This window comes from Tyto alba, unplaced genomic scaffold (assembly GCF_018691265.1).
Source record: "Tyto alba isolate M040663 unplaced genomic scaffold, T.alba_DEE_v4.0 Super-Scaffold_2, whole genome shotgun sequence".
In the NCBI taxonomy this organism is placed as follows: domain Eukaryota; kingdom Metazoa; phylum Chordata; class Aves; order Strigiformes; family Tytonidae; genus Tyto; species Tyto alba.
The window spans coordinates 63,334,453-63,360,672 of record NW_024881282.1 but is presented as its reverse complement, the minus strand read 5'-3'; the positions used below and the strand labels follow the sequence as shown (position 1 = coordinate 63,360,672).

The window sequence follows — 26,220 nt, the reverse complement described above, 5'->3', positions numbered from 1 at the left end:
GGCCCAGGCTTGCTCCCAGCACGGTACGCTGTCCTACTGCTAGCACGAAATACTCAGTCATGAGAATCCCTAAAAATAAACATCCCCAGAAGGTATAATTTTGATAGCTTCAGCATTTTACTACTGTTATTACAGTTCTGTTCTTGGTTTTACTTTATGCTGCTTGATAGGATTCTTAAATACGATCTATCAAAACATACAGTACCTTTCAAATATCTCTTTTTCTGTAAAAATGTCTAAATGTCCAAAAGGAGAATCCAGGAGATACAAATCAGCATCTCTGTACACTGCCCTGAATGAAGAAAATAGAAATTACATTAACTTTCACAAGTTTTATAAATTTACATAAATATAATTTTAAAATAATGTCTTTACAGTTTTGTCTCCAAAACCTGTAATTGATAGACTTTTCTACAGCATCAGTATGGAGCTGGAGTTCAATGTTAAATGTGCTTATAAGACACTTTTCAGTAAAGCCTTTCCTTGCTGCAGACCGCAGTACACACTAACTCAGTTTCCCATTAATTTCTGTGCAATCAAAGGGAGCTATATAAAAAGTAGCCTTTTACACAGGTTACTCTAAAGATCTGTATATGGCATGAATCTGACAGTCCCCATAGGTGTACAATGCCCATTTAAATGGGAATTTAGTACCTACTGTAATGCCTACTGGTAGCTGAGGGAATATTACATATATGTAAATAAGTGTGTGAAAAGACTTAGGTCTCAGCACTTACTCCAAAATAACTGGTGAGCAAAGACGAGTGCATTAGTGAGCCATGATCTTGCAAACATTATCTGAAATGGGACTGTATTATATTTCAAGTTCAGGACATGAAAAACTATTCGCAGTATTAGGACCTTAAGCTGTATGTGCCTGGACGTGGCTCACTGAAGCCTAAACCTGTGGTTAAGAGGGGTGTTTTTTAAATCAATTTCAATAGAAGTTCAAAAAGGCCCCTTGGCTTCCTCTGTGAGTATGAAAATCGTGATGTGATATGAATCAGGGTATAATTATTAAAGAAAATTTTGACGGCTGCATTTTGGTACTTTTTTAAAGTACTCTAAAAATTAGTTTAAACATTATTATATTAAATAATGTGAAAATATTTAACTACCAAGAGAAAAAGCCCTCAATTTTAGTATATTACATTAGTAAACAAAGCAACTTTATTGAAAAATCCTCTGTCACGATGGATTTCGCTGACCATACATTTTGATGCAGTGGCTGCACAACAACAAAAAGTTCATACTGTTCTTGGTGCTTTCGTCAGCAAAAGGTTTGTAGGTTTTTTTCCTGGAATAATGGTAGTACTCAAATTATTGCGTTAAGTTGTATGTTGCACTTAGTAGCTATACATGACTGGCTTTAGAGTACTGGGCCAGTGAGCTAGCTCAAACCCAAGGCATGCACTGGTTTTTTCCCTCGGTCCTTTCTTTCCCCCCATTGTAGCCGCAGGCACTGACGTTGCTCCGCAAGAAAGATGGACTCAGGCCATCTCCATCTGCTTCTCATGATGGCTGATTCCAGCAGGGATTATCATTTCACATGACTTTGCACTGAGTACACCAGACACGTGTATGCAGCCAGTCCAAGCAAATAACATCCAGCTTATCACCAGTGCAGCTGGGTACAACCGAAGGCTGTAATCCTAAATTTTCTCCTCTAGCTTTCTCAGAGCTTCATCTGCAACACACACCTCAATACCTGCAGTATGCTGAGCTTAGACTGGAGCCCAAGCAAAATGTAAAGCAGATACAGCCACTGTCACTGGGACAATGAATTGTTTTAAAAATAATAATTAGATAGCTGACAATAAATATTTCAGTTCTGTCAATAAAGCAAATAAGCTGTGACCAACTGAAAAGTGACAGACATGACTATTCATAGAATCCGGGAAATACTTTGTGTAAATGTTGCATTTTAAATGAAAATCTAAGTGGGCTTTGTTGGTTGGGTTTTTTTTTTTTGCTCTGAAAACTTTGCCTGTTCCTCCCCTCCTCTCTTATCTTACCGCATAAAACGGAGCCATCCATACGCCTCTTCCCTCTCACAAATCCACTAGGAAGATCCACAACGAATGCCGCTCTATTTTAATGAATCCTTCTTTTAGCCTCATACAGACATGCACATCTTTCATGGGATGCCAGTGTGGATCAATATAATGTGAGTTTAATTCTACCCAACATTTCTGAGCATGGGAACCAGCACTATTTGCACTTGGCACAGAAATAAACGGGCCATTTACACATCAGAGCTGTCATTACTGGATTTCTGATGATAGCTAAGTGATTCCACTAAAACACATAGCTAATTTATAACACAAACACCTATGCTATTGTTCTGTAGGCCTTCAGAATTACCTACCAACATTGGAAGGCCAAACAGACAAGGCCAGACCATTACTCACAAGTACTGATGAGCCATTGCTTTCCACTTTTTCTTTTTACAACAGAAAAAGACCAAAACTATTAGCAACATTTTTTGAAACACGGCATTTTTTTCCTTTTTGTCACCTGCTGACAGGGAGCATATCATTATTCAATATATAAACTGCTTGGTAGAAGTGTCATAGGAGAGAAAGATTCTGGAATATTTCTTATTTGTATCTTTGTACGGGTTTCTTCGGTACTCAGAAAGCTACATCTAAAGGTCTGAATCTGCAAACAGCATCTTGCATCAGGGAGGGAAAGTTATCTTCAGCTAAGCCACAGCATGTGACTGACATCAAACTTTTGAAATTCAATAAATAAATATGCAGGTGTATCACAAACACAATTACATAGCAAACCCCAGATTTCTGATAATAAAATGAAGTTCCCAATATACCTGGAGGATATTTATTTATCAGGACTTGGTCCACATGTATTTAAGTGCTTAGTCGTAATACTTTCCTTTTATATGAAACAGTACACTACTTAGAGAGCAACATACCTTGCTAGTGAGATTCGTGCTCGCTGGCCTCCACTCAGAATGATTCCACCTTCACCCAGCACTGTATTATCTTTGTCTGGGAACTTGGAAATGTCCTGTTAATAAATTTGTTTTAAGAATCAGACATGTATTTTCCATATCCAAGAAACTCAAGCTACAGACTGGGTGGAAGCATAGTGTACAACAGTGTACAGACAGGTTAGAAATTGTAAAAAAAAAAAGCCCCACAGAGGTTTATGTCTTTCACTTGTTTATGTAATCAGAAATGGTGATAAAAGAAAACATATCATTCTATCGCAGAGGGCAATCACGAGCTGAAGGATCTCAAGAACAAATATTTGTCTTAATTGTTAATCTCCATAAAAGCAAGGAATGTACCTTCACACAATATCAATGCAAGATGTTAATCGTTTCAGTTTTCTGTCAAATAACAATGATAAATGCACTTGACACTGAGGTTAGAAAGAGTAAGAAGCAAACTCTGAATCTGAGCTCTTCAAAACCCAGAGAAATTTATACTTCAGGCACGTTCATTAAAAAAAGGCTTGCACAAAATTCCTAGCTGGGAATGCCAGGAATGCTCAAGGTTTGCAAAATGTTTGGGAGCCAAATTCCATTGCTTGGGCTGTAAGCTACTTATGACTCATGACTATGCTAAAAATGAATCTTTAGCCCATGATAAAAACAGAAAATACCACTTCATTCTCATGTGAGAGGAAGAAGGAAGTAAAGGCAGATGAGCCAGAAATTTTCTTACTTAGCACCAAAACCGAGGATCCATGTAAACCACAATAATTCATGGAAGTGGAGACATGGAGAATGGCTGGTGTGCCTGAAGGCTGTCTAGTTTTTCTACTTTTACAGTTTCTCTAACAAAAAATATTAATTCTGCTTTCAAGCCTTACCTAGCCTATGTCCTTAAGCCAATACAGTGACACCATTATCACTGTGATGGTGGTAGTTTCGGGGGACTTTTCCCAGAAACAGGGGCTGGATGACCTCCCTGTGTCCCAGGGCACCTAACCTTCCAGCAGGTATGAGTCCAGGGCAGTTTGCCATGCACTGAGCTGGAAGCCCCAAGTGTCCCAGAAGCTCCCAGTGCCTGTGCTCACCTCTCAGCAGCACCAGACTGCCACTCTCACTGCCTGTGCATGCCCTCCCGCTCCCAAGGCAGGGTCACAGCAGCTGAGGAAGCTGACCTGGGCATCTGAATCCAGACAAAATTGGCTCCAGTGTTCTCATGCTTTACAAAGATTTTCCTTTTAGTGCAACTTCCGGGGGGGGGGGGGGGGGGGGGGGGAAAAGGTGGCATGCAAAATCCCTCAGAAAGTGAGTTTCTGGGAGCAGGCTTTAGGCAGTGCTCTGGAAGAGGTAGCCTGTTTTGGGGTCTCTCTTCCCCTAGGCAGCCAAGGGGCACGCAGGAACTCAGCAGTCTGCAGTGACTCTGTAGCACACACAGAAATCCTGTGGCTTCTGGAAAAAAGGCTGGAAGACACGTGAAGCACTTCTAGGGCAATATGACTTGGGATTCTAAGTTGAGCTGCTCTCTAGAAGTTCACGTTTCATACAAAGTCAGATATAATCCAATTTTGATCACCCCTGCTGTGATTTTGATGGTTAATCACTCTCCGTTGGGCAGCCTTTGGGCATTCCAAGCCTCTGAGGTTTTGCAGAATAAATAAATAAATAAAAATCCTTCCAGGGAAATGTTTCCTTCTTCCTTCCCTGTAAATTGCCCTGACCTCAGGAACAGAGTGAACAATGCTGTTCAGCCCTGGATCAGTGACAGACGAAAGGTCCAGCCACTTAAGGACTAGAAATTGACTGCCTGGTCTGTCAGGAAATGGGAGATTCTCTCAACTCTTTAATTTGATAATAGCATTTACTTCCTGACTTAGAAGATTCTGACCTTAAAATCAAGATGCTCTTATGTATGGAAAATCTATTGCAGGTGATTTTTAAACTCTTCTCATGTTAACTAGTTATTTCCCTCTTGTAAAAGGACAGACACACATGCAAATCCCTGGTACATAATAGCTCAGGTATTTGCAGAAAGAGGGATGTGAAAAAGTGCCAGCAACATTTTTTTTAAGGAAGATTTTCTGAATGTGACAAAATCATCTTCCTATGGGTCATGAAGCATTTAGAGAGAACCCATGAAATTCTGCCATAAAAGCTTTTCTGGCATTTATTTGAGACGACCTGCTCAGATCTTTTGTGGTTTCACTATGCATGGGGGAGTCATGTCACTCATCTGTAACTTTGACATTTACCCAATATCTTCACCTGAACATTGGGATTTGTGTGGTTAAGTATCTAGATACCTAAACTGATTTCAACTGTTTCTCATTTCTACCAGTACTGCTGCCTGTAATGGTGCTGGTGCCACTACTGTTTCCTCATTCCACTTCTTCCAAAACAGCCCAGATGAAGAACTGGGTCCAGTGTCTTCCCCTGCAAACAGGGTAAAATTCTAACCCTGTTCCAGGGCTCCCATTGTTTTAAATGGTGGTGGGATTTCATCAGATATATTTCTTTGCAGGTGTGTCAACATGGAATTTTAATCAGACCTTTAATGAGTTCCCCTTCTGCTCTCTTATACCCTTCACCTCAGGATAATATATGGCATGAAACAGACAAAGAACTTTTGAGGCTGTAATTATAATAATTAAAAAATGTTTAGTAATTTCTTTCAAAGGCGTAAACAGAGTGATGAAGTCCAATAACACACAATGCTATTTGTTGGAACATGCATTACCTATTGTAAAAAAGTACACAGGGCTGGTCCAAATACATCCTTGCTGTCATTTTATGCAGGAAGTGAAATCAAGCCAGGGACAAACCTAATATAATGATGCTGAACGGCACAAAACCCAGCATATTAATGACATAGCCACTGGATTTTTTTAAACATATCTATTTCTAAACACTTAAATTGAGAAATCTATTGATAACTATTCAGAGAAGAAACTCCCCCATGGTTCCCACAGACATTAATTACTTTAATGGGTGCTTCTAATATCAGGAGCTAAAAAATCTCAAGTTTCACACACAAGAAGGCGTCCCTTTTAATATCTGTTTGCATTTTTAACAGTGTAAACGTCACATTCAACTACCTCAGTGGCAAAGGGATGACCCTCATAATACCTTTGGGCTTGGTATGGAAGAATCTAGCCGAGATAGTTTAAGGTAACATCTCTTTTCAGGGTGACCAGGAAATATGGTCTCATAAAAAAAGGAAACGTCAGAATGGACCTCACAGTCCAAGTCTTTTCTGTAGAGATTGTTTGTTATAAAAATAATTTGATAAATCTTTAGCAACAATTAAGATAATAAAGCATAACAGAAAATTGTTTCTAAGAGTCATGCCCTTCAGCAAATAGTTGCTTTATATATCCAAGGGTACTCAAGCCACTCAAGCAGTTCTAGTGATAGAACATATATATATTTTAGTTATGGGGCCCTTCTTTCTTCCTTAAATATGTCCTTAATGATGTGGCTTTTGATCTTCCCTCTTCTGCTTTCCATCCAAAAAGATAAAACAGTCATGAAGCTGATGGACCTGAGCAGTGGTCTTGACTCTCCCATTTCATCTTCACTAGCCTTTTTCTCTGTTTCACTTCCATTTCTTCTACAGTCCCAGTTTCTTTACCATCTCTATCCCCTTCCTTTTCTTCATTGCCATTAACATTCCCCATGTTTATTTTCACAGTCCCCAGAAAATCCCCCCGTTCACATTGTCACTTCTTTTTCACCAACCCAAGTTCTCCCTTTTTCACCACTTTCCTTCTTTCTGTGTTTTAGAGAAGCTGCTTCTGAATACACTTTGCAGGTCCCCTTCTGTAGTATAGACTATTTGCAATAAATTAGAAGAAAAATACTGAAGTCTTTATTGTATAAAATGCCAAATAAAGCTGAATACAGGTTAAACAGAAGCAGCACCAAGTGTTTCAAGCAGAAGCTGCAGTACTGTTCTAATTATTTGATAATTTTTAGTTATAAGAGGAAAATTTACTGTTACCTGCTTTCTCACTAACATGATTAATTCTGTACTTCCAAGCAATCATATTCAATTCTAATATACCAACAAGGTAGAAATGGAACTGAAACAAACCTTCAGATTTTAATTCAGTGATTAATAAAAATCTTTAGATAATTAATTTGAAATGTCATTTTCCAGAAAGCGTAACTTTCAATTTGTCCTGATTTTCAGAAAATAAATTATCTTCAAAGTAAGACAGATATGAACTAAACTGCAAATTTTGAAGACTGAAAATTTTGAAATCAAGTCTTGTGTTTCAGACTCATACCTATGAGTGAATATTTCTGTTAATTTTAAAAAGATTAAGAAATTTCAGTAATTTTTTATATCTTTTCTTTTGGGTAACTAGCTAGGACATACTCGAGTCCTCATTTTCTTGCGCCAGAAGCCAGAAAAACACATCTCTTTAAAGTATTTCAAATAAGAAATTACATTTTAGAATTTTATTTTGTTTAGGTAACTCTCCTCTCTCTGCTTATGTCTCGTGAAGCCAAGGATTTTGTTAGATTTCAGCTGAACCATTTGTGAAGGATTCATGATCCAAAAGCATAAGTTTTGCTTTTGTAAGAGTTTGTAAGCTTGAGCAGAGTGTCAGGCTCTCCCAAAACTCACACGAATGTTCACAAAACTCGCTTTCTCTATGGTGCAACGTTCCCATGAAACAGATTTTTGAAACATGAAGTTGTCAGTATGCTGCGTGTGGGTAGGTTAAACGCAGTGTAAAGGAATTAAATACAATTCCAGAAGTATCACAGAAGATAGGACAACATCCAAGGTAATCAGTCCGGAGCCCTGTACCTATGACAGGGAAAGGGGTGGGAAGAGTTGTCTTGGATTGAAACAGATTTTTAACTAAACTAAATAAACACAGAACATTGCAGAAGCGCTCTGTTAAACATATTTACTTGATCACTGTTGAAACTTCTTTAAATCAGTCCATTTGGTAGTTTGAGTCTATATTCTTCTCTAACCAAGGTGCTCCCCTGCTACAAAGACACTGTGCTAACCTATTTACTTCTAGTTCCCCCCGGGAACTAACTGTGTCAGCGGCTTCGCAGCTGAGCTGCCCATGATTTTGGGCTACAGACAAGAATTGCAGTTAGAGCAGTCTGCTCATACCAGTGGATCACACCAGTGCAAGGTGGAAAAAGTATAAAGGTAGCCAGCTTCTGGGCCCATGTGTCTCTCAGATGCTGTGGTTTTTGTGGGAGAGTTGACATATTATGTGCGCTTTCTGCCTGAAAGTGGTATTTATGCTATTTTAGCTGTTTACATTAGGATGAGATAAACTTCACCTTGACACTCCTGTTGCCCTCCCCAGCTATGGAGACAGGCAAAGTAACTTGTTCTCACGTAGTTTACACTGTAAACATGTACCTGATTAGGTAACCCAGCTACCTCTTAATACCCTCTTGTAGAGAATTACCTACTACAAAGCACTCAGTTCCAGATTTGAATTCTTATTGTTCCTCTCTTCCACTCACTTTATAATCTGCCAATATCCCTTGTGAAAAACAGACACAAAATTAGGGCACAAACTATTTCATTCACTGACATAATAACCTCTCGACTCCTATTGATTTAGTTATCTGCCAAAAAAACCCCAAACCAACAAAAAAAAAAAAAAAACAAAAAACAAACCAGCACATATAAAAGGGGCTGGAGCAGTACAGTGGGATGCAAGGATATGTGTTTCTGTTTCAAGGCATCCTTGACATTGCAGTAAACTCATCACCCAGGGATGGATGCCATCCTCTACAAAGGAGACATCGAACACACAAGAACACAAACCAGGGCTTGGCATATTGACTGTCTCTTTCTCTAGTTATTCTCTCTATAATCTAAGTTCTTAGGTGAAAATTAATCTCCTGAACTCCCTGTAAAACCAGCTCAAAACCCCACAGGTTCTGGTCACAAATTTCCTTAGTACTATTATATGATTTAATTTCACATGGAAACACTTCCTCTACTTGCATGCCATGTTAAACATTACATTCATGAGCAGCTGGTGGCTCTAAAATCAGAACATGTATTTACTTTAAGAGTGGTAATCTTTTAAAGGTAGTTTGCCATTATGTGTTTATGGCCTCTTAGGTAACTGTTGAAGGATCAAATGAACTAACTAGGTGGAAAAATATCTACCCTACATTGCAAAAAGGTAACAATGAAAGTCACGGAAGTATGGTTTCAAAACTAATGAATTACTGCACCCCTTCAAATGGGATACGATGCTTGTTTATTTTTTAACAATAATAACTATAGTAGGCCTGCTTCTGCAGTCTTGACCAGAGGCACGCATTCTCTTAGGATGCTTTTGTTCAATGTTAACAGTATTTAGACACAAAGATTCCTGTTTCAACTGTCCGATAGTTTTGCCTTCTTAATTTAGCTTAACAACAATCCCATATCCTGTGTATAGTAGGCTATTAATACTGATTTTTCAACCTAAAATTTTGAAAATCAAGCCACGTTCCTTCCCCATTTTTCATTACATCATTAATAAGGATATTGAAAACCCAATTGGCTGCTCCTACAAATTCCCATTTATATTCATGTTATCCCTGACATGACATTAATACAAGCCTTCAATCTCCAGGGAAAATACATTTGTGGAATTACTTCAAATCTAGTAGCAAGGTTCCATAGACATATAAACTCACTCAGTACACATCTCCCAGTGGCTTTTGCTATTGAGAAATTAGAAAAAAAATCAATTAATTATGCTGGATGGTTTCTCAGTGTTAAATTTGTTCATGCTTGGTCCTTAATTTGAAGTGCTAGGCAAAAGTTCACCTTCTCTTGCTAACTGATTTTTATCATGAATGTGATGAAAAGTACTTGATAAAAAGGGTAAAACACCTTGTCAAAAAAAAAAAAAAAAAAAAAAAGAAAAGGTAGCATAAGCCAAGGCATCACCAATTACTCTTCTCTTATTTTTCCGGTACCTTTAAGCTTGCCTATGGGAACTGTCTTTAGGAAATGAGTTCAGAATCCATACCAGTAACATCTTGGCTTCTCTCTATCATAGCATGCCAATATAAGATTTTAAAGTTAACAGATTTGTAATAATACCTGCACACTCTAAATTAAACCCATTTAAACATTTTATTTCAAAAAAAAGCTTCCGAATAAAGGACAAATGGTAAGGACTACTGATCTGTGCTGGAATAGTTCGATCTAGAAGTTGAAAGGTTTCACTTCCATATTTGCAAACTGGGACCTCGATTTTAGAAGATGTGTTAAATTAGGTACTCACGCTGCTTGCTTGTTAAAATATTTGCTATTTCTCAAGGAAAGGAAAAAGAGGAAGAAGGCAGTGGAGAAGGAACAAGCAGCCCTTCTCTTATGCCTTTTTATAAAACTTTTTTTTACTGTGAAGTTTCACAGAATGTATCATACAATTTAAGTGTATTGGCATTCACTTGAGTTCAGCAGCACACAAGAATAAGGGCAATGTCTACACACCACTTATATCTCACTGCAGCCATATTTAGTTTGTCCTGGGGTTTCAAAAACAACTTTTTCCAGGAAGGCTGTTTCTAGAGGATATCAAGAACTCTAAGGTAGCTCTTAATTACAGTCCCTTTATCTCTACTCCAAAGCAGTCTTTCTTTTGTTCTATCACCTACAACGGCTGTTCTCTTAACTTCTGCCCATTTCCAAACTCCAGTAATCAGAATGACATTGTGAAACATGATTTTATGTCCCCTGATGTCCTACTTATCCTCAAAGGAAAAATGTAATCAAGAAATGTAATTATAATCAAGTTCTGATTCATTTTACACATATAAAGAAGGCTATACTACTGTAAAAATACACACAAAAGCTGTACAAACAGAAGTTAAAAAAAGTACCTTAGGCATGCTTTTACTTATCCACATAGAATTGCATTTGAGAACACTTCTCATGCTTCTTCACTATTATATATCTATACAGTGACATCCTGAAATTACGACAAGCAGTGGTACTTAGACCGGACAAGCTTCCCTCACTGAGCCTTTGACACACAACTGTCTTTCATTGTGGATCCTTTCAACAACTCAGATCTCATACATTTGGGCAGGGTTGAACTGTGGTGTCCTTTGCCCTTGGTATCCCCATATGCCAGCGGGGGCTACAGAGAAGAGCTGTGAGGACCAAGGACCATGAATGAAACCTATGACACTATACTGCTGCCACAAGTGTGCCATCAAGTGGGACCACACTCGAAGGAGCACGATTAAAACACATGCTTCCCATACATAGACTCACAAAACAGTATCTGCTGTATGACGTGATTCACTGCATCTGACCGCTCATCAGTCACACGCCTATGTGATGGGCATGGGGTGAGACAACAGTTATGCTATGCATGAGTGAAAAGGATACTTAAGAAATGCGTACACTAATTGAGCCTGTAAACCCAGGCACAGACTGAAATCCTAATGTATTGCGCAACACACAAACACACTCCATCAAACTATCCTGGCAGCGTATTTACTGGGGATGCAGTTCTCCAATATATCATAATCATTTTCTTTTTAATCTTCATCGTCTGTTTCATGGCACGACATCAGGAACAGGTGTACTGGCACAACTGGAGGGTAGGTGAATTGCAGTAAGGTGACAAAAATAAGAAGCTGAAGGCAGAAATCTCTTAAATTGAGTATACAAGTCAAAGAAGTACAACATGTAGCTATCTGATCTCTTTGGACTTAAAAGTGACCCTTTTTAGTGTTCTAAATTGCTATAAACTTATGTGAGCTCATAAAAAGTAAAAGAAATAAAAGAAAATCCTTTCATTACCCATAGTTTCATTGCTTTTCAGTAATGTTAACTGTGAATATTCAAAATTCATTAGAGAAGAATCCATCTTTTTTAACTTAACTTTTGATGGTTCCATACACAAATAGAAGAAAATGTAATGCTGCAAGAATATCTTTTAGAAAAGCAACAGAAATCCTTTCTTTCATACAAGAAAACCCTACCAAAGCCCCATTATTTTTTACATAATGGTTAATATAATCAGATTTACCATTCTTTAGGACTTAACAGAATAAAAATCTAACAACACATTCTAACCTCTAAATAAAGACCTGATTTCCTATACAGTGAAAATTTTATTCTTGGACACCTGAAAATATGGGAAACTCTGTGAAATATTTACTTGCACTTTCTTTCATAATTACTTTGACATAAATTTGCTACAAGTAGGTGGCAACTCTGAAGAGGTTGTAAGTGATAACTCCTTAGCAAATCAGCTACGTACCAATCCAAAAAGTCAGGCAGAAAAATGCAGCTCTGACTTTTCTGAAAATTCTCATGCAGCCAGATTATTTAGGTTACACTCAATATCATTTGCATATCTCCATAGATCTGAAACAAAGTTCAGAGCACCTTGTATGAAGTCACCCAGCTTCAGTGTCCTGTTCTGCTGACAGACAAGAACAGGCTATTCATTGTGTGTCAAGAAGCCCCAAACCTATGTAGATGGTATGATGTGACACATATAGAGTACCTTGTAGTATTTTATTGGCTCTAGTGGACCCACTGAGTCAAAGAAGATGGCTTTGAATTCCCAAAAAAGTTTTTGTGAGCATGGAGCTTGGAAGTAAATCTCACTTATCCACTGTTAAAAACTGTATGTTAACTGACTTTCAGCATATGTGCAATAAGGAAATAAATTCTCTTTTATCAACAACCCTTGGTTCACCTTGAAGAGCCCATATAAGAACTAGACTCAGCAACAGGCCTACATTCAGGTGGACTACGTAACTATCTAGGAAAGTTGCAAAGAAGGGAACTCCCTTGGGCAAAAACACACTTGTAACTCTCCTTTCTGAAGAATGAGAACACACACAATCCTAATGGAAAAAAGCACTAACACTTGTCATAATAAACCCCTGAAAGGCCATACTGGGGAATAAACAGGGAACTAGTATTTTGAATCCATCCGTCAGTCTGCCATACTAAGACCTATTTGGTAACTAAGATGCGAAAGCTAACGAGACCAGAAAGCATAATAATAGCAATAAGGTAATGCATTTGGCTTCCTTCCAGACCATTCTGCCTTCTGTTCAGGCCAGCTCAATTTATTCAGCTTCAGTCCAGAAGAAAATATCCTTACAAGTATCAAACTTGATCTCAAGTAATGAGCCCTGCTAGGAGGTGAAGCATATCATTCCACACAGAGCTGCACCAACACAGATCAAAGCTGGCTTGATTGAGCCTGTTTGGAGAACAAAGGAGCTGCAGCCTACCGAGATACCAAGCTGTCCCACCAACACCAAGACAGTGAGCCATCCCAACACCACCAAGACACCGAGCCATCATTAACCACCTTCTGCTCCAGGACGGGCCTGGGCTGGGAAGCCTCTGTGGGCAAAGACAGCTTTGAACTGCTGAAGCAGTTGTTTCCTGGAGCTTTGGCATTAACTACAACTTTCAACTGGAGTTAAGGACAACAACTTTTATGACTGGGGTTAAGGACTACTCTCTTCAGAAAGCCTGACGAAGAAGTTGTTAATTCTGTCTTCAGAAGCTTTCAAAGAAGATTTCCAGAAAACCACAATCCAAACACAAGCTGAAATGGCCATAAACATATAAGAAAAGATTATTTTATCACTTAAGTATACCCTGCTCTGAGATAAAGCACAGTAACCTCATCTTATTTTTAAACAGACTGGCTATTGTTTTCTTGCTTGACTGGCACTAAAGGAAAATATGTTTCACTGTGTGGCCTAAAAACAGATCCTATTCAGCACAGTTAAATATTTATCGTTTTCATCTACATGTTACAGACAAAATGCCTGATTGTAAGGCATAGCAATAAGGGTGGAAATGTCTAAAATGCTGGCTCTTTTTGTAATGTGAAAAGATATCTTTTCCTATGGTACCTTCTGGCAACATCAAACACACACAAGGACATTTCCACATTGTTGTACTAATTGTGGGCTACATGTCACATATAGATTGATCCTGCAACAATTTCCAGTGTGAGAATTTTTAATGTGCACACAGAAAAACCCAACTTCGGTCAAGATTTTCCTATAAATAATTCAGGTTTCTTGCACAGCGTTCTAATTATCCCTGAAGCCACTTTTGAAGTGCAAAAGAAAGGAGGAAAACAGGTTAATTTCCAAGATTATATGGAATAGCTTCTTTATGGGGAAGAAATAATAATAAAAAAAAATTGTAGGAACAATAATTTTTACATAATTTCTTTAACATTAATATGTTTACCCAGGTCTTTAACTAGAAAGAAAGACTGAGAAGGCAGACACCTTATAATATTTGAGATGGCTTATTTAGCTCCTGTCATGCAAACTATCAGAACCATCACTACCAGTGTACCTCCCAGGGAGCTGGCAACAGGCTGACTTGCAATTCCACAAAATTGGGATGCCATGCTGAGCTCCTTAAATCTCAGAAATGTCTCACTTACTTAAAGCTCCACTCCCTGACTTTTTCTTTGGTGTTTTTCACTTGTGTGGGGTCACAGGTCTTAAGAGTCCTGGATGACTAACCTCTTCTAGCTGGCAGGCTTTGATGACACTCATGTATCGGTATTCATCATAGGATACACCAAAAATTATGTTTTCTTTTATTGTTCCAGGCATGATCCAGGAGACTTGAGGTGAAAAGGATATCCTTCCGCTGTGTTTAATTTTACCCTGTGAAGGCTCCAATTCTCCCATTATCAACATCAGAAGAGAAGTCTGAAAAATCATTAACACTTAGTTAATATATCAGATCTGTACAACCACAAGAAATGCTAAACAAAGTGAGAGTCACTCTGCTAAGTCACTTAAATGGTACATATTATCTTGTAAAGAGTGTCCTTATAAGTACTGATCTAGTGCAAGCTGCAATTATTGGAGTTTTTTATGATACATATAGTTCTGAAAGGCCTCTGAAATGAGAGAAACTTCATTCAGTGACAAAAATTTTGTAAGATGTCTTGTAAAAAAGGCATGCTGCTGCAAAAGCATGCATTTTTAATTAGTCTTCCAGTAATTTTACAAGGTAAAAATGTGAGCATTTTTGAGTCAAAGACACATAAAGTATTAGTATTTATGGAGAATGTTATTTGCTTTTTTAACATTTTCAGTAACTATTTTGTTTGTCCTTTGTACAACATAATTCACGTTTACAATTTTGCTAGTGTTCATAAGCCTTTTATCTGTATTGCCTTGAAAAATGCAATTTCTTTGTGTATGTGTATACAGCTACTCACAAACTGCTCAGTGTGATCTGAATTTTCTTCTGTAACTCTTAACTTATTTACGTGAATACATGACCTAAGTATATTTACTATTTCCCTTCATAAAAGAATTGATTGCAATTTCAGTACTGACATGTTATAATTTCAAAGTTAATCAGTAGCTTGTAGTAACCTTGTCACACATCACTGGCTACTAGATCAAAGAATAGAATTGAGAAATACAAGGAAAAATATGTTACAGAGCCATTCCAGTGGTGTTCTTATCACTAATAAACAGTCAACAAAGTTGGGACGTAACAGCCAAAGATCTAAAAATCTGTCTAAGTCACAGTTTCATGCTGTCAAGCCCAGAGATCCTTTGACAAGTTATACAGTATGTGAGGGGAGTTTCATGAGATTCTTTCCATTATACCAGAATCTGACTTTTCAAAAATGCTGAGTAAGAAATTTCTGATCTTGTAAAGGACAGCTGCTTAGTATGTTTTGCACGCTGTATGTTAAACTACCATATCTTGTGCCATATAACATAAATGTGAAAAAAAAACAAACCCATCAACCCACCCAACCGTATCTAACACTGAAGCAGTATTAAAGAGCTGATGTCAGGCTTCACTCCCATTACAGATAAAATAAATGTGCAGTCTGTTTCACAGGCCTGACAGTTTCTGGCATATACAAGAACAGCCACAAGTAACATGAAGGAAACCTTAAATTAAGAGGGTGTAAGGGAAGGAGAGGTTTTTTTTTTTTTGGGGGGGGGGGGAGGGGAAATGGGTTGTAAACCTTATTTTTTGTAAATCTTTCACATAATATTATAAGCCTTTTATCTTTATTGACTTGAAATGTGCAAATTTTGTGTGTGTCTATATTCACATAAACTGCCTAGTGTAATCTGAATTTTCCTCAATTTCATAAGTAGGTGAATAAAGAAGATATATATACATCCTTCAGCACTTTCTAGTTGGCATTTTTATAAGTATCAGCTTCAGCAATAGCCATTTGAGATTATCAGCAACATAGGAAAATGATTCTTTTAATTCAGAAGTACCACACTAAAATGCATGTCAACATATCAGCTTGAGGAAAACCTCATGTCCTAAGTCCCTTGTTCTTTCCTATTGGTATCATTACTGAAAAATATTATAGAAGCCTTGATTATGCAGAAATTGGTGGGTCCTTTGCTATTGACTTCAACAGACCAAAGATTTTACCCCATGAAAGTAAAAGAAATCAGAAAATGTTCACCAATGATCTGTTAAACAGAAAAAGTTGACAAACGCATAATGAGTGTTTGTTTTGACTTTCAGATCTCCTCAGAAAACCCAGTGAAGATGAAAGACTCATCTAATTACTTGCTGTTCAAAGTGAATAAGACTATCATAGTTCAACTCATTTTATATTAATGAGGTTGTTCAGATATGCTACCTGCAAACGAAATGTACAGATAACATTTTGAGGTTCTAAAATGATGATTAATCTAAACCACAACTTGTCTCAAAAAGCCACTAGTTCCAGCAGCACATCCCCAGGCTTTCACATGGGACTCGGGCAGCCTGTCTGAGTGAGGAACTGTAGGAACTGGAGCACAAGCAGCCAGGTATATGCCATGTCCAGGGCACGCATCTGAGTTACCTGGCTAATCTGTGTCAGGCTTGTCAGGTTACTAACCGTCTTGTGTTCACATTTTTCCTTAAAATGTTATCAAGGTGAGGGAAAAAAAAAACAAGTCAGTTTTTTCACATACTGAACCATCTGGATAACCATGCTATGTTCTCCAGTTTATTGTTTTAAAGGCAGGGAGGTTCTTAACATGAGCATTAACTTTAGGGTTCAGTCTGCATTATTCCTATAAATCTCCTATGAAAAAATAGTTTTGTCATTTAAATTGCTACTTCTCTATTAAGTCTGTATCCTTGTATGTACAAAAAATATCCAAAAAACTGTTTCTCATATTTACCACAGAGTAAAACTTCAAATAAGTATTGGCCACTTTATTGAAACTTACAGTTTATTCATACTTTTTCCTGCAGCCATCATTTTTACAGTGAGCACGTGACAGCAAGAATACAGTAACAATATAGATAACAACACAGTATTATTCCTTAAAATTATTAGGATTTTTGTTGAAATAACAGAAATAGAAATACCTTGCCTGCTCCAGTAGATCCAGAAACAGCTAATAACTGTCCCTTCTCAATCTTGAAATTTATATCCTGAAGAACGGGACAGGCATGAAGGGGAAAATTACTGAAGAAGAGATTGTTGTCAGTGCTAGGAGCTTTGCTGTTGTTGTTTTCCTGGTTTGCTTTCACAAACAGCTCTCCAATTCCCTGCAACATACATAGATGTGCATTTGTATGTATATAAAAAATAAAACATGCATATGCATGCATGTATATCATACTAAGGACTTATGAAAACATATTAACTTACTTTTCTGATGTTACTTTTCCTATCTATATTATTTATTATATTCTTAAATAGATATTTTTTTTAATGTATATATTGAACTTGCTCCCAAATTTGTGGACACAAACAAAATTTGCCTATTGCAGAACTGCTTTCCAACGTTTATACATACCGCAGCCTGATTCTCTTTTCAGGCTGGCTTAAATCGGAAATAACTAATTATTACAGGCCTTAACACTTATTAAAAGGTCTCTTCCAAAGTTTATCAGCTGTGGATAACTTGATATAATGCATTAATTACTTGCCATATATTCCTTGCCCGCTGATAGCTAAAGCAAATTAAAATGAAGGAGTGTAGGCTGCTCTTTTTAGAGAATGCCAAGACAAATATTAGTAAAAAAGATACACTCTGTGTTTTAACTTAGTTTGAGTAAAAGTACTAACCTCATCCCAAAAAGCTGTTACTTTGTCCAGCTCAACTCCAGTGGTTGTTAGATTATACTCCAGGGCTTTATATTCTTTTTTCAGCAAGAAATCCTAGAAACACCATGAAAGCAGATGAGAGAAAACAGTAAGGGACAGCTGTATCACACAAAGCCATACATACTTGACAACAATGAGTACCAACTAATATTTCTGATAGTGCTATTGCATTGTAGGGTCTTACAGAGAGACATAAATATAGCTTATACATCATCTTTTGGATGCAGAAGAAACCTATCGATTCTTTCATTGCTAGCAAAAACATAACCATAAATGTATTCAGTTCTGGTTTAGAAAGAATATAAAAATTTGTCATTTCCTTTGCTTTCAGGACTTGTATCAGGCAGCATCACTCCTCCAACCTTAATCCTATTCAAATAAAGCTTTGGATTTGGAGTAGGATGTGGAAGATTGCGTTCTGGGAAATGGTGAAACAAAGCAGCTACATGCTGCTGTCTCCCTATTCCAATACTGCAAGAGTTTGAAAGAGTAAGAATGATGTCTCTACATCACAAAAACTCTACCACTCACTCAACCCAGGACAAGGAGATAGAACAGATGATAGAGTTAATGAGAATTCACCCTGACTTGACTCTGCAAATAAGCCTCTCATGCTGGTATATGAGCAACTGATCTCAGTAGGTAAGGTAGGTAATAATTATTTGACCAGTACCTTAATTATGTTTACTACTCATAATGAATGAGATGATGCACATTTGCATAAAATGCACAATCTCCTGCTGTTCTTGCCACTAATAGCTAGGAAAACTGAAGATCTGTGACTGCAACTAGTGGAAACAGTGCTATATAAAACATGTACTAATTTTGTACTTCCTTTTCTGAAGGAAAAACATCTCTTAAGCACCACAGCTCATGACATATTTTTATTGAGTTCCTTATTCTTCAATGAGAAGAAATAACTAAATGTCACTGTTTCAAAAAAAGCAGCATGCAGGTAGCATGAGACTCCTGCGGTTATGCTGCCTGGGGAACGATATAACAATATCAAGATTTATAATGACATTTCATGGTGTGTAGTCAAAGCAACATATAGTATATTCGGAAAGTCTACATAAATGCTGTGCGCTTTTGTTGATCAACTGACAAGATAACATGCTATAAAGAATTAGCTTACGTACTTGGGAAGATTTTAGTGTATGTACCCTACCTGTATTTTGTTTATTGCTCCAATAGAGTCATACCAGGTCTGTACGGACCCAGGAAACTGCCTGGTCACTGTCATTCGAAGAACAATGCAGAAGGAAATGGTGGTAAATATTTTTCGGAGAATAATTCCCTTAGTCACAGCATATGGAAGCACAGCTAAAAACACCACAAAAAAGCCTGAAAAGAAGAAGGCTGAGCTGTTGAAATATCTCACATAAGCAGCCTTTCGGGTAAGCTTCAGTTCAGTTCTGTTAAAAAAACAAATAGAAATAATTAGTATAGGATTCCACAGTTTACATCTTAGAAATATTTTAGATGGAACTGTTGGTAAAACAAATAACTCAGAGGCTCATTCATATTTCTTATTTTCTAGCATTGCAGTTAAAAAGCAAAATTTGAAACAATTTTTGGACCTTAAAAATAACTGGAGCCAATTTTGGCACCAATGTTCAGAGATGTCAGAAAAAATAACAATAATCTATGTCATGATTTATCACAAGCCTCTACAATTCCTGGAACAACCATCCTTAAGCATCTAATGCTGTGGCATATGATACACTCCCAGAATTGTCATCCCATACTCATCTGGTCATCTAGATATATAGCACCCCTAGAAATTAGATATTTTGCAATGCCAGATTTGCTTTATGTGACCATAAAAAACCTAAGAACAATCCACAATCTGATTACAGTGTCATCTCCTTTTGCAGAGCACCCTACAAACAGCTTCACCCGTGAAGTAAAGTATCAGTTAATCTCAGCTTGAAGAGGTGCAAGGCAGAGAGTCTGCTCTCCGCCTTCCTTTCTCCATAGAAGCTCAGTCTACCATATAGCTTACTGATGGCTGTGCAGTCAGGAACACAACTGGTGATTAATCTTAACTGCTTCCACAATGTCTATGTAATTTACAGCAAGCTATTAAATAAAGAGAGAAATAATCCAGCGAGCATAATTCATTTTCTGAGTCGATAGCCCTAACTCACAGTGCTGAAGCTTTCTTCTGATCTCATTTTGACCCCATTCACTTCACATTCCCCAGGTGCCCTGCAGCTCAGCTTTGCCTGAACAGAGGCACCTCTGCTGCAGTGAAAGAGCAAATGCTCTGCTGCAAGAGCAATTACCTGAGACTAGAGATGGAGCTAGACCCCAAGGTGCCCAGCACCGGGTGAGTGCTCTATCTGCTGTGATACTGTGAAGAAGGTCGCAGTCACATTGGTGATGGTAGTACCTGGTGTTACAAGGCTGAGCACCATAACCTTTATATGTCTTCTGTTATTGGGCCAGTGTTTGCATGCAAAATCCTTCCATGATTTTGGAGCTGTGTGGAACCCCCTTTCAGCTCCACACTACATAGGCATGAGACTTCCATATGCATCCAGCATCTTACCCACTTTTGTCAGCCAAAGTGTTCTTAAAAGTCCCTGTCAGAAAATCTGAGCTCAGCTAGTTTTGGAGCAATGTGCCTAGCACTTCTTGCTAAGTCTGTATTTCACAAGAGAGGCCTGAAGGTAGTAGCCAGGCATGTAAGGCCACCACCACAGTAGTAGCTGCTGCCCTGGAGAAAGGGCCTTGTAAGTCCCTCCAGAGCTTTTATGAGACTGTGGGTGGCAGCACTGAATAGGGATAACAAAGACTTTTGGGCTTGGTGTTCATCCAGTACCACACAAATGCCTGGGTAGAAGCTATCAAAAAGCCCCCCAGTGCTGAAGCACACAGCAGCTACTTCAGATAGGGATAATCAGAGCGCTAGCCCTTTTCAGTGTGCTCCCAAGTACCAGCCACAAGCTGACCCAGCCACAAGGAAAAGTTTTCCAGAGGTGGGTCTGTGTGTAATTTACAGGCTTGAGAGCTCTGTAAATAAAGTACTTATTTGGGACAGGTCTTGCTAATGCAATATGGGCAGTTGGAGAGAGATATAAGGGACGTTATGAGCCCCATGCCTGTATGGAGTGTAGACCAGTGTATGACTGTTTTTGAAGTGATGCTGCAGGAACCAGTACAAATACATGAGCTTGAGATTCCTTGGTTTATGTGAAGGTGCATCTATGGCTGATAAAGTATAGACACTTCCAACCTTGGACTTCACCTTCTCCAGTGCTATGCTATGGTTCAGGGGAACAGTCTGGTGGTGTGGTTTTTTACTTCTCTAAATACATTACATAGCCCATAGGACTGCAGGTATGTTTATTCAGACACCTGTTATGAACAGCTATTATCAGTACAGACTTAAGAGGGCACACAGAAGACAGACCATATTGGTCCCTCTGGGGTGTCACAGTTCCCCGGGGGATTTTGCTTGTGGCAGCGTTACCCCTGCAGGATGGCCAGCCCTGGCAGCTCAAGTCTACCAGAGAAAGGGCACAGGTCTATCTAGTTCATCAGAGTTGATTAAACTGGGTTGCATCAGAAAATGCCAGCATGCAGTAGCAGTTTGGTAACAAGTGAGTTATAACACACTGTTGCTAAAATACAGGCATGGCTTCATGCACAAGGTCTCATTTCCTACCAGCTTAACACGCCAACTGACTGGGAGGCCCTGTAGAGCTAGCTCAGCAAGCAAAATTCAACTGAAACTCTGACATTCCCAGGTTGACCTGCTCGAGTGATGTCTTCACCAAGTGACCGGTTGGATCACTCAAAAAAGTACAGTATTGTGATGCTGAGAAGCAGAAGGGAGACACCTTGATCTTGTAATATTACTAGCATTCTTGTCTTTTAAAAATCCATGCATAATGTAATAAAAATTGAATTCTAGCATTACAAAATTCATTATAAACTATTGTAGAAAATATAGATCATAGGATGACTGTCCTTTTTTCCAGGTTTCTGTGACTGTTTTGTGAACTAAAATTTATCTAATTAATTTCTACAGGATTTGCTCACAACATGTGCTCTCAAATTTCCTAAAAACAGCACATGTGACTAGCGACACCAGCAAAATCCTAACCTGGTTCCATCCTCAAGCTGAAACTCCCAGCCTGGATTCAAACTGAGTTTTCTCTTATCGTTTATAGTAAATCATTACAAATTTTAAGATTTTCCTTATTCTAAAGGTAAAGAGCACTTAACTTTCCCTGGATTGACTTTCAGAAAGCAGCTGAACAAGAAGGTGTTTGTGTAATAATATCGTTTTATCTCTTTTATTTACATGATAATAATACACTTATATTTATTTTATTGTATTTTATTTTCCCAATCACACACCTGGCGCAGAATTTTAAGTCTCTGTAAAGGACTAAACAAACACATGGGACGGCTTTAGTGCAGTGTCACCCATCAATCAATATGTCACTTTTCCTCCCTTCCCCCAGGACTCCCTGTCATAAATGAAGACCTCCTTCTCATAGCTCTCAGCTAACTAGGTTAGCTCTTTTTATCTCCCTTCTGCTTCAGGTCTTGTAGTTCCAGTTCAATCCTGATGTTAATTGTAGAAATAAGCATTATACATGGCTATCTACAGACAATAAATGTTAGTGCAATTGTGGAGGATGAATACATGAAGCTGTGCTACTTTAATCCTTTCACAAATTGCATGTAACATTTAAAACCAGCTTTATTGCATTTCTCAGAAAATGGCTGCAGAGGACTCACTGTTTCCTTCACCGCAGAATAGGAAAGTCTGTAAAGTCTTAAGCAACCACCACAAAAGGGCTTTTTATTATAAGATGAGGATAGGGTTGGCCAGAAACAAACACAGATGCCACAATTGTTTTACCTGTGCAAACTAACCACTGAAATATCATTATAACGAATGAGGAAGCAAATAAAAAAAAAAAAAAATCTCACCTCCATAGTGAACTTGACAAATTGGGAAAAAACCTAAGCTGCAGTGTGGGAATGCACAGTTCGTTTATGGTGGATTAATATTTGTATGCTTTACTGCTCAACTAACTAGACCACAGGTAGTGTTTATAACCACCTAACTTTTTTTTGTGCACACAAAAATTTTGACTAACAAATGAGAACACTTACTCACGGATGCTTTCAATCATTTTTTCCATTGCATCTTCCCAACAATACGCTTTAACTGACTGTATATTTTCAATTATTTCTGAGGTGATGACAAGTCTTTCATTGATCTTTCCTGCCCTCTTATTCCTACAAAGCAAAAAGTCAGTAGGTCAATCTTTATCTTTTTCATCCTGTATAGTTAGTTTGTATCCCATTATATGTCATAAAAATACTTTCCCTATATGCCTATGCTTAAAATGTTTATTTTAACAGAATTATTAAGAAGAATGTAAAAGGAATTATTAGAAATCTACTAATTTTTTTACTAAGAATACAAGCTTTAAAAAGAATAAATCTAGTCACTAACAAGGAGTTTTAGTTTTACAAAGCACTATCACTACTGCTTGTTAGACCTTTCATTTTATTAAGTTTAGACAGCTGCTGCTAAATAAGTAAAGGCTTGTCTGTGACTTTCCCAATGCTGCCAACACTCTTTAGGCTCCTCTTTTGTAACAGTGTCAAACTAGAGACCCTTAATCAAGTGGTATAAACCTCTTAAACCAACATGTTTCAGGAAAATATATTGAAATATTTTAAAACAGTCTTGTCACCTGTATTTCATCATCATTTGTCCCAGCCAGGCTTGGAAAAAGGCCAGGACTATTAGAAAAGCAAGTCCAGAAAATGCAGACGCTTCTAACATATCCCAGAGCAGTCCCATCAGCAGTGCCACTTGCAAAGGTGCAATCCATACAAAATGAGCCAGAGCAAGACCCTGTGGAAGCCCACAGCAGAAAATAACAATACAAGTTACAGATGTGCTCTGAAAACTAAATGAAAACAAAGAAGTCATTAAAGTGACAAATTGAAAAATGTAATAAAGAATGGTACAAATACTTCCAGTAGTAAAACAAGTTTATAAAGGAGGATTTGTGATCCTGAGCACATAGCATTCTGGGTGTTAATTATGATGACAGTGCAGCAATACATATACATTCCACACCTAAACTTTGATTTTTGTAAGGCAAAGTTCAGCCTGCAATTGTCTCTTCACTACGTACATGCACAAGGAAAAATCCCAGCTTTGTAAAAGTAAACAGAATTTTCCATTGGTGCTTGTTTTTTCAACCACTGCAAGATAAGAAAAATAGACAGAAGAATCTTCTGGAAGTGATTTAATCGGATATAGGAGGCAAGTATTACTTTGGTGAAGAGATGACTTTTGTGTGAACATAACCAATTCAAAACAGATTGCTGCCTACTTCAGTCGCATTCCTCCACATTAGGGAGATTTTGGACTGAATCCTGTGATCAGGCTGCACAGGGGTCTGTGTCCCTGCAGCTACACTGCTGCAGTGGTAGGGCACTTGTCCTAGCTTGTTCAGTGCTAGCTGACACTGCTCTATACAGTAACATAGTTCGCAAAGTAAATACACCCTACAGCTCCAGCCATGTGCCTATAGTCTCCCTGGTCTTGCTTCTTTCATGGGAAGCAAACCTCACACTACCAGTGGGCCAATTAAATATACACACTGAACAGAATTTCATAGAGTTTCCAGTCTGCAAAGACACTAGCAGGGATTTACTTCTGCGTCTTTAACGAAAGCCGAGTTTTACAGGAGACCCTGGAAGTATTGTCTAAGACAGATGTGGTGGGAATGATTCCTAATAAGGTCTTACATCAACACTTATTCACTTTTAGGAGAGCAGGTAATAGTATCAACAGGATGCTGAACATCATTGCTCATCCAACAGCAAGAACAGACTGGATCACCTTAGTAAAAAGCTATGGTGGTCAGGAAAAAGAGGATGGAAGGATTGAATCAGCAAGTTCTGATCTCTATGAAACCAACTGCACAACCCAGAGGTTTCCTGGCATGTTCTCACTGGACTGTAGAACAAGCATGTTTTTATAGTATACCTGGTTTTTAGGTTTCCTCCACTAATCAGCATAGAAGATAAAGGATGTCGTTAAGTATGAGAACAAGCATTTCCATGATCATGTGCCAACACATTTTCATAAGGTAGTGATTCATTTTATATCTACAATGAGCAGTCAGTGCAGTTCGTCATTTATGCTCCTTCCTTCCTTAATATTTGTCATGAACAGCTTGAAGTATTGCATTTGTATTTGGTGGATCATCAAGTGGATTAAACAGCCAGTGACGTACCTCATCAAATTTGTTCAGATTGTTGGAAAGAAGACTGACCAATTGTCCAGTACTTATTTTATCTAGGACTCTGCTTGACAGTTTTAAGATCTGTAAAAGAAAACAAAACCATAGAAAAATGGTCATGTAACTCATCCCCATTAAACAGAATAAATACAGATAAAAATAATAAGCAATGGTACATTAGTATAAATAACAATTTACTTATCTGCTTATGCTATAAAGAAAGTCTCATTAAACTTGTTATTTGTGTCACTTGAATTTAATATAGCCATTAAATTGCTTTACAAATATTGATTTATCAACTTAGTCTTTGCTTTCTGTTGAATATTTTATGTACATAGATATATATGCAAATGCAGGTTTAATTAAGCATTCATGCTGTGTGCTGCTGTGCATCCTCAGAAATATCCTACTGAGCCTAGCTTGACAAATATTTTTGAAAGATGTTTTCACAGTGAGCTTTATACTAGAGTAACTAACATGCTTGCTTAAATTAGCTGCTTTTGATATTCGTAAAACCAAATACCTTTTTAAATCTTTGGATTTGTGAACATCTGATGCATCAGTATCTGTTGATTCTTCGTGGTATAGAGATCTCACATAATACCAATCAAACTCAATCCCTTCTATATTGTATTTATTGGTTAAATCTTCACCTCTAATCCTCTTTTGGAAATATTCTTTGGCCATCAGCATATGTCATTCTGCCTTTGCAATACATGTGCATAACCAGAGCACAGTGGTAGAACAATTAAGGCATCTCACCACATACCCAGCAAGTCGGAACTCACACAGACGCTAACTTCAGTCAAACCAGATGTAGACAGGTATTTAATTCTATGAACTTAGGAAATGG

The 26,220-nt window shown here is 37.9% G+C and overlaps 1 protein-coding gene across 1 annotated transcript in view; it reads right to left on the bottom strand.

The window, feature by feature from the left end:
• CFTR (CF transmembrane conductance regulator) overlaps positions 1 to 26,220 on the bottom strand; it is a 90,281-nt gene that overhangs the window by 43,106 nt on the left and 20,955 nt on the right. Inside the window, exons 5-13 of the mRNA XM_033007286.2 lie at positions 25,362 to 25,451; positions 23,802 to 23,965; positions 23,212 to 23,337; positions 19,241 to 19,487; positions 18,034 to 18,126; positions 17,328 to 17,510; positions 14,483 to 14,674; positions 2,936 to 3,030; positions 206 to 292 (exon numbers count right to left, since the gene is read on the bottom strand). Of these exons, the coding sequence (XP_032863177.2) occupies positions 206 to 292; positions 2,936 to 3,030; positions 14,483 to 14,674; positions 17,328 to 17,510; positions 18,034 to 18,126; positions 19,241 to 19,487; positions 23,212 to 23,337; positions 23,802 to 23,965; positions 25,362 to 25,451 (1,277 nt within the window). The remainder of the gene's footprint in view (positions 1 to 205; positions 293 to 2,935; positions 3,031 to 14,482; positions 14,675 to 17,327; positions 17,511 to 18,033; positions 18,127 to 19,240; positions 19,488 to 23,211; positions 23,338 to 23,801; positions 23,966 to 25,361; positions 25,452 to 26,220) is intronic.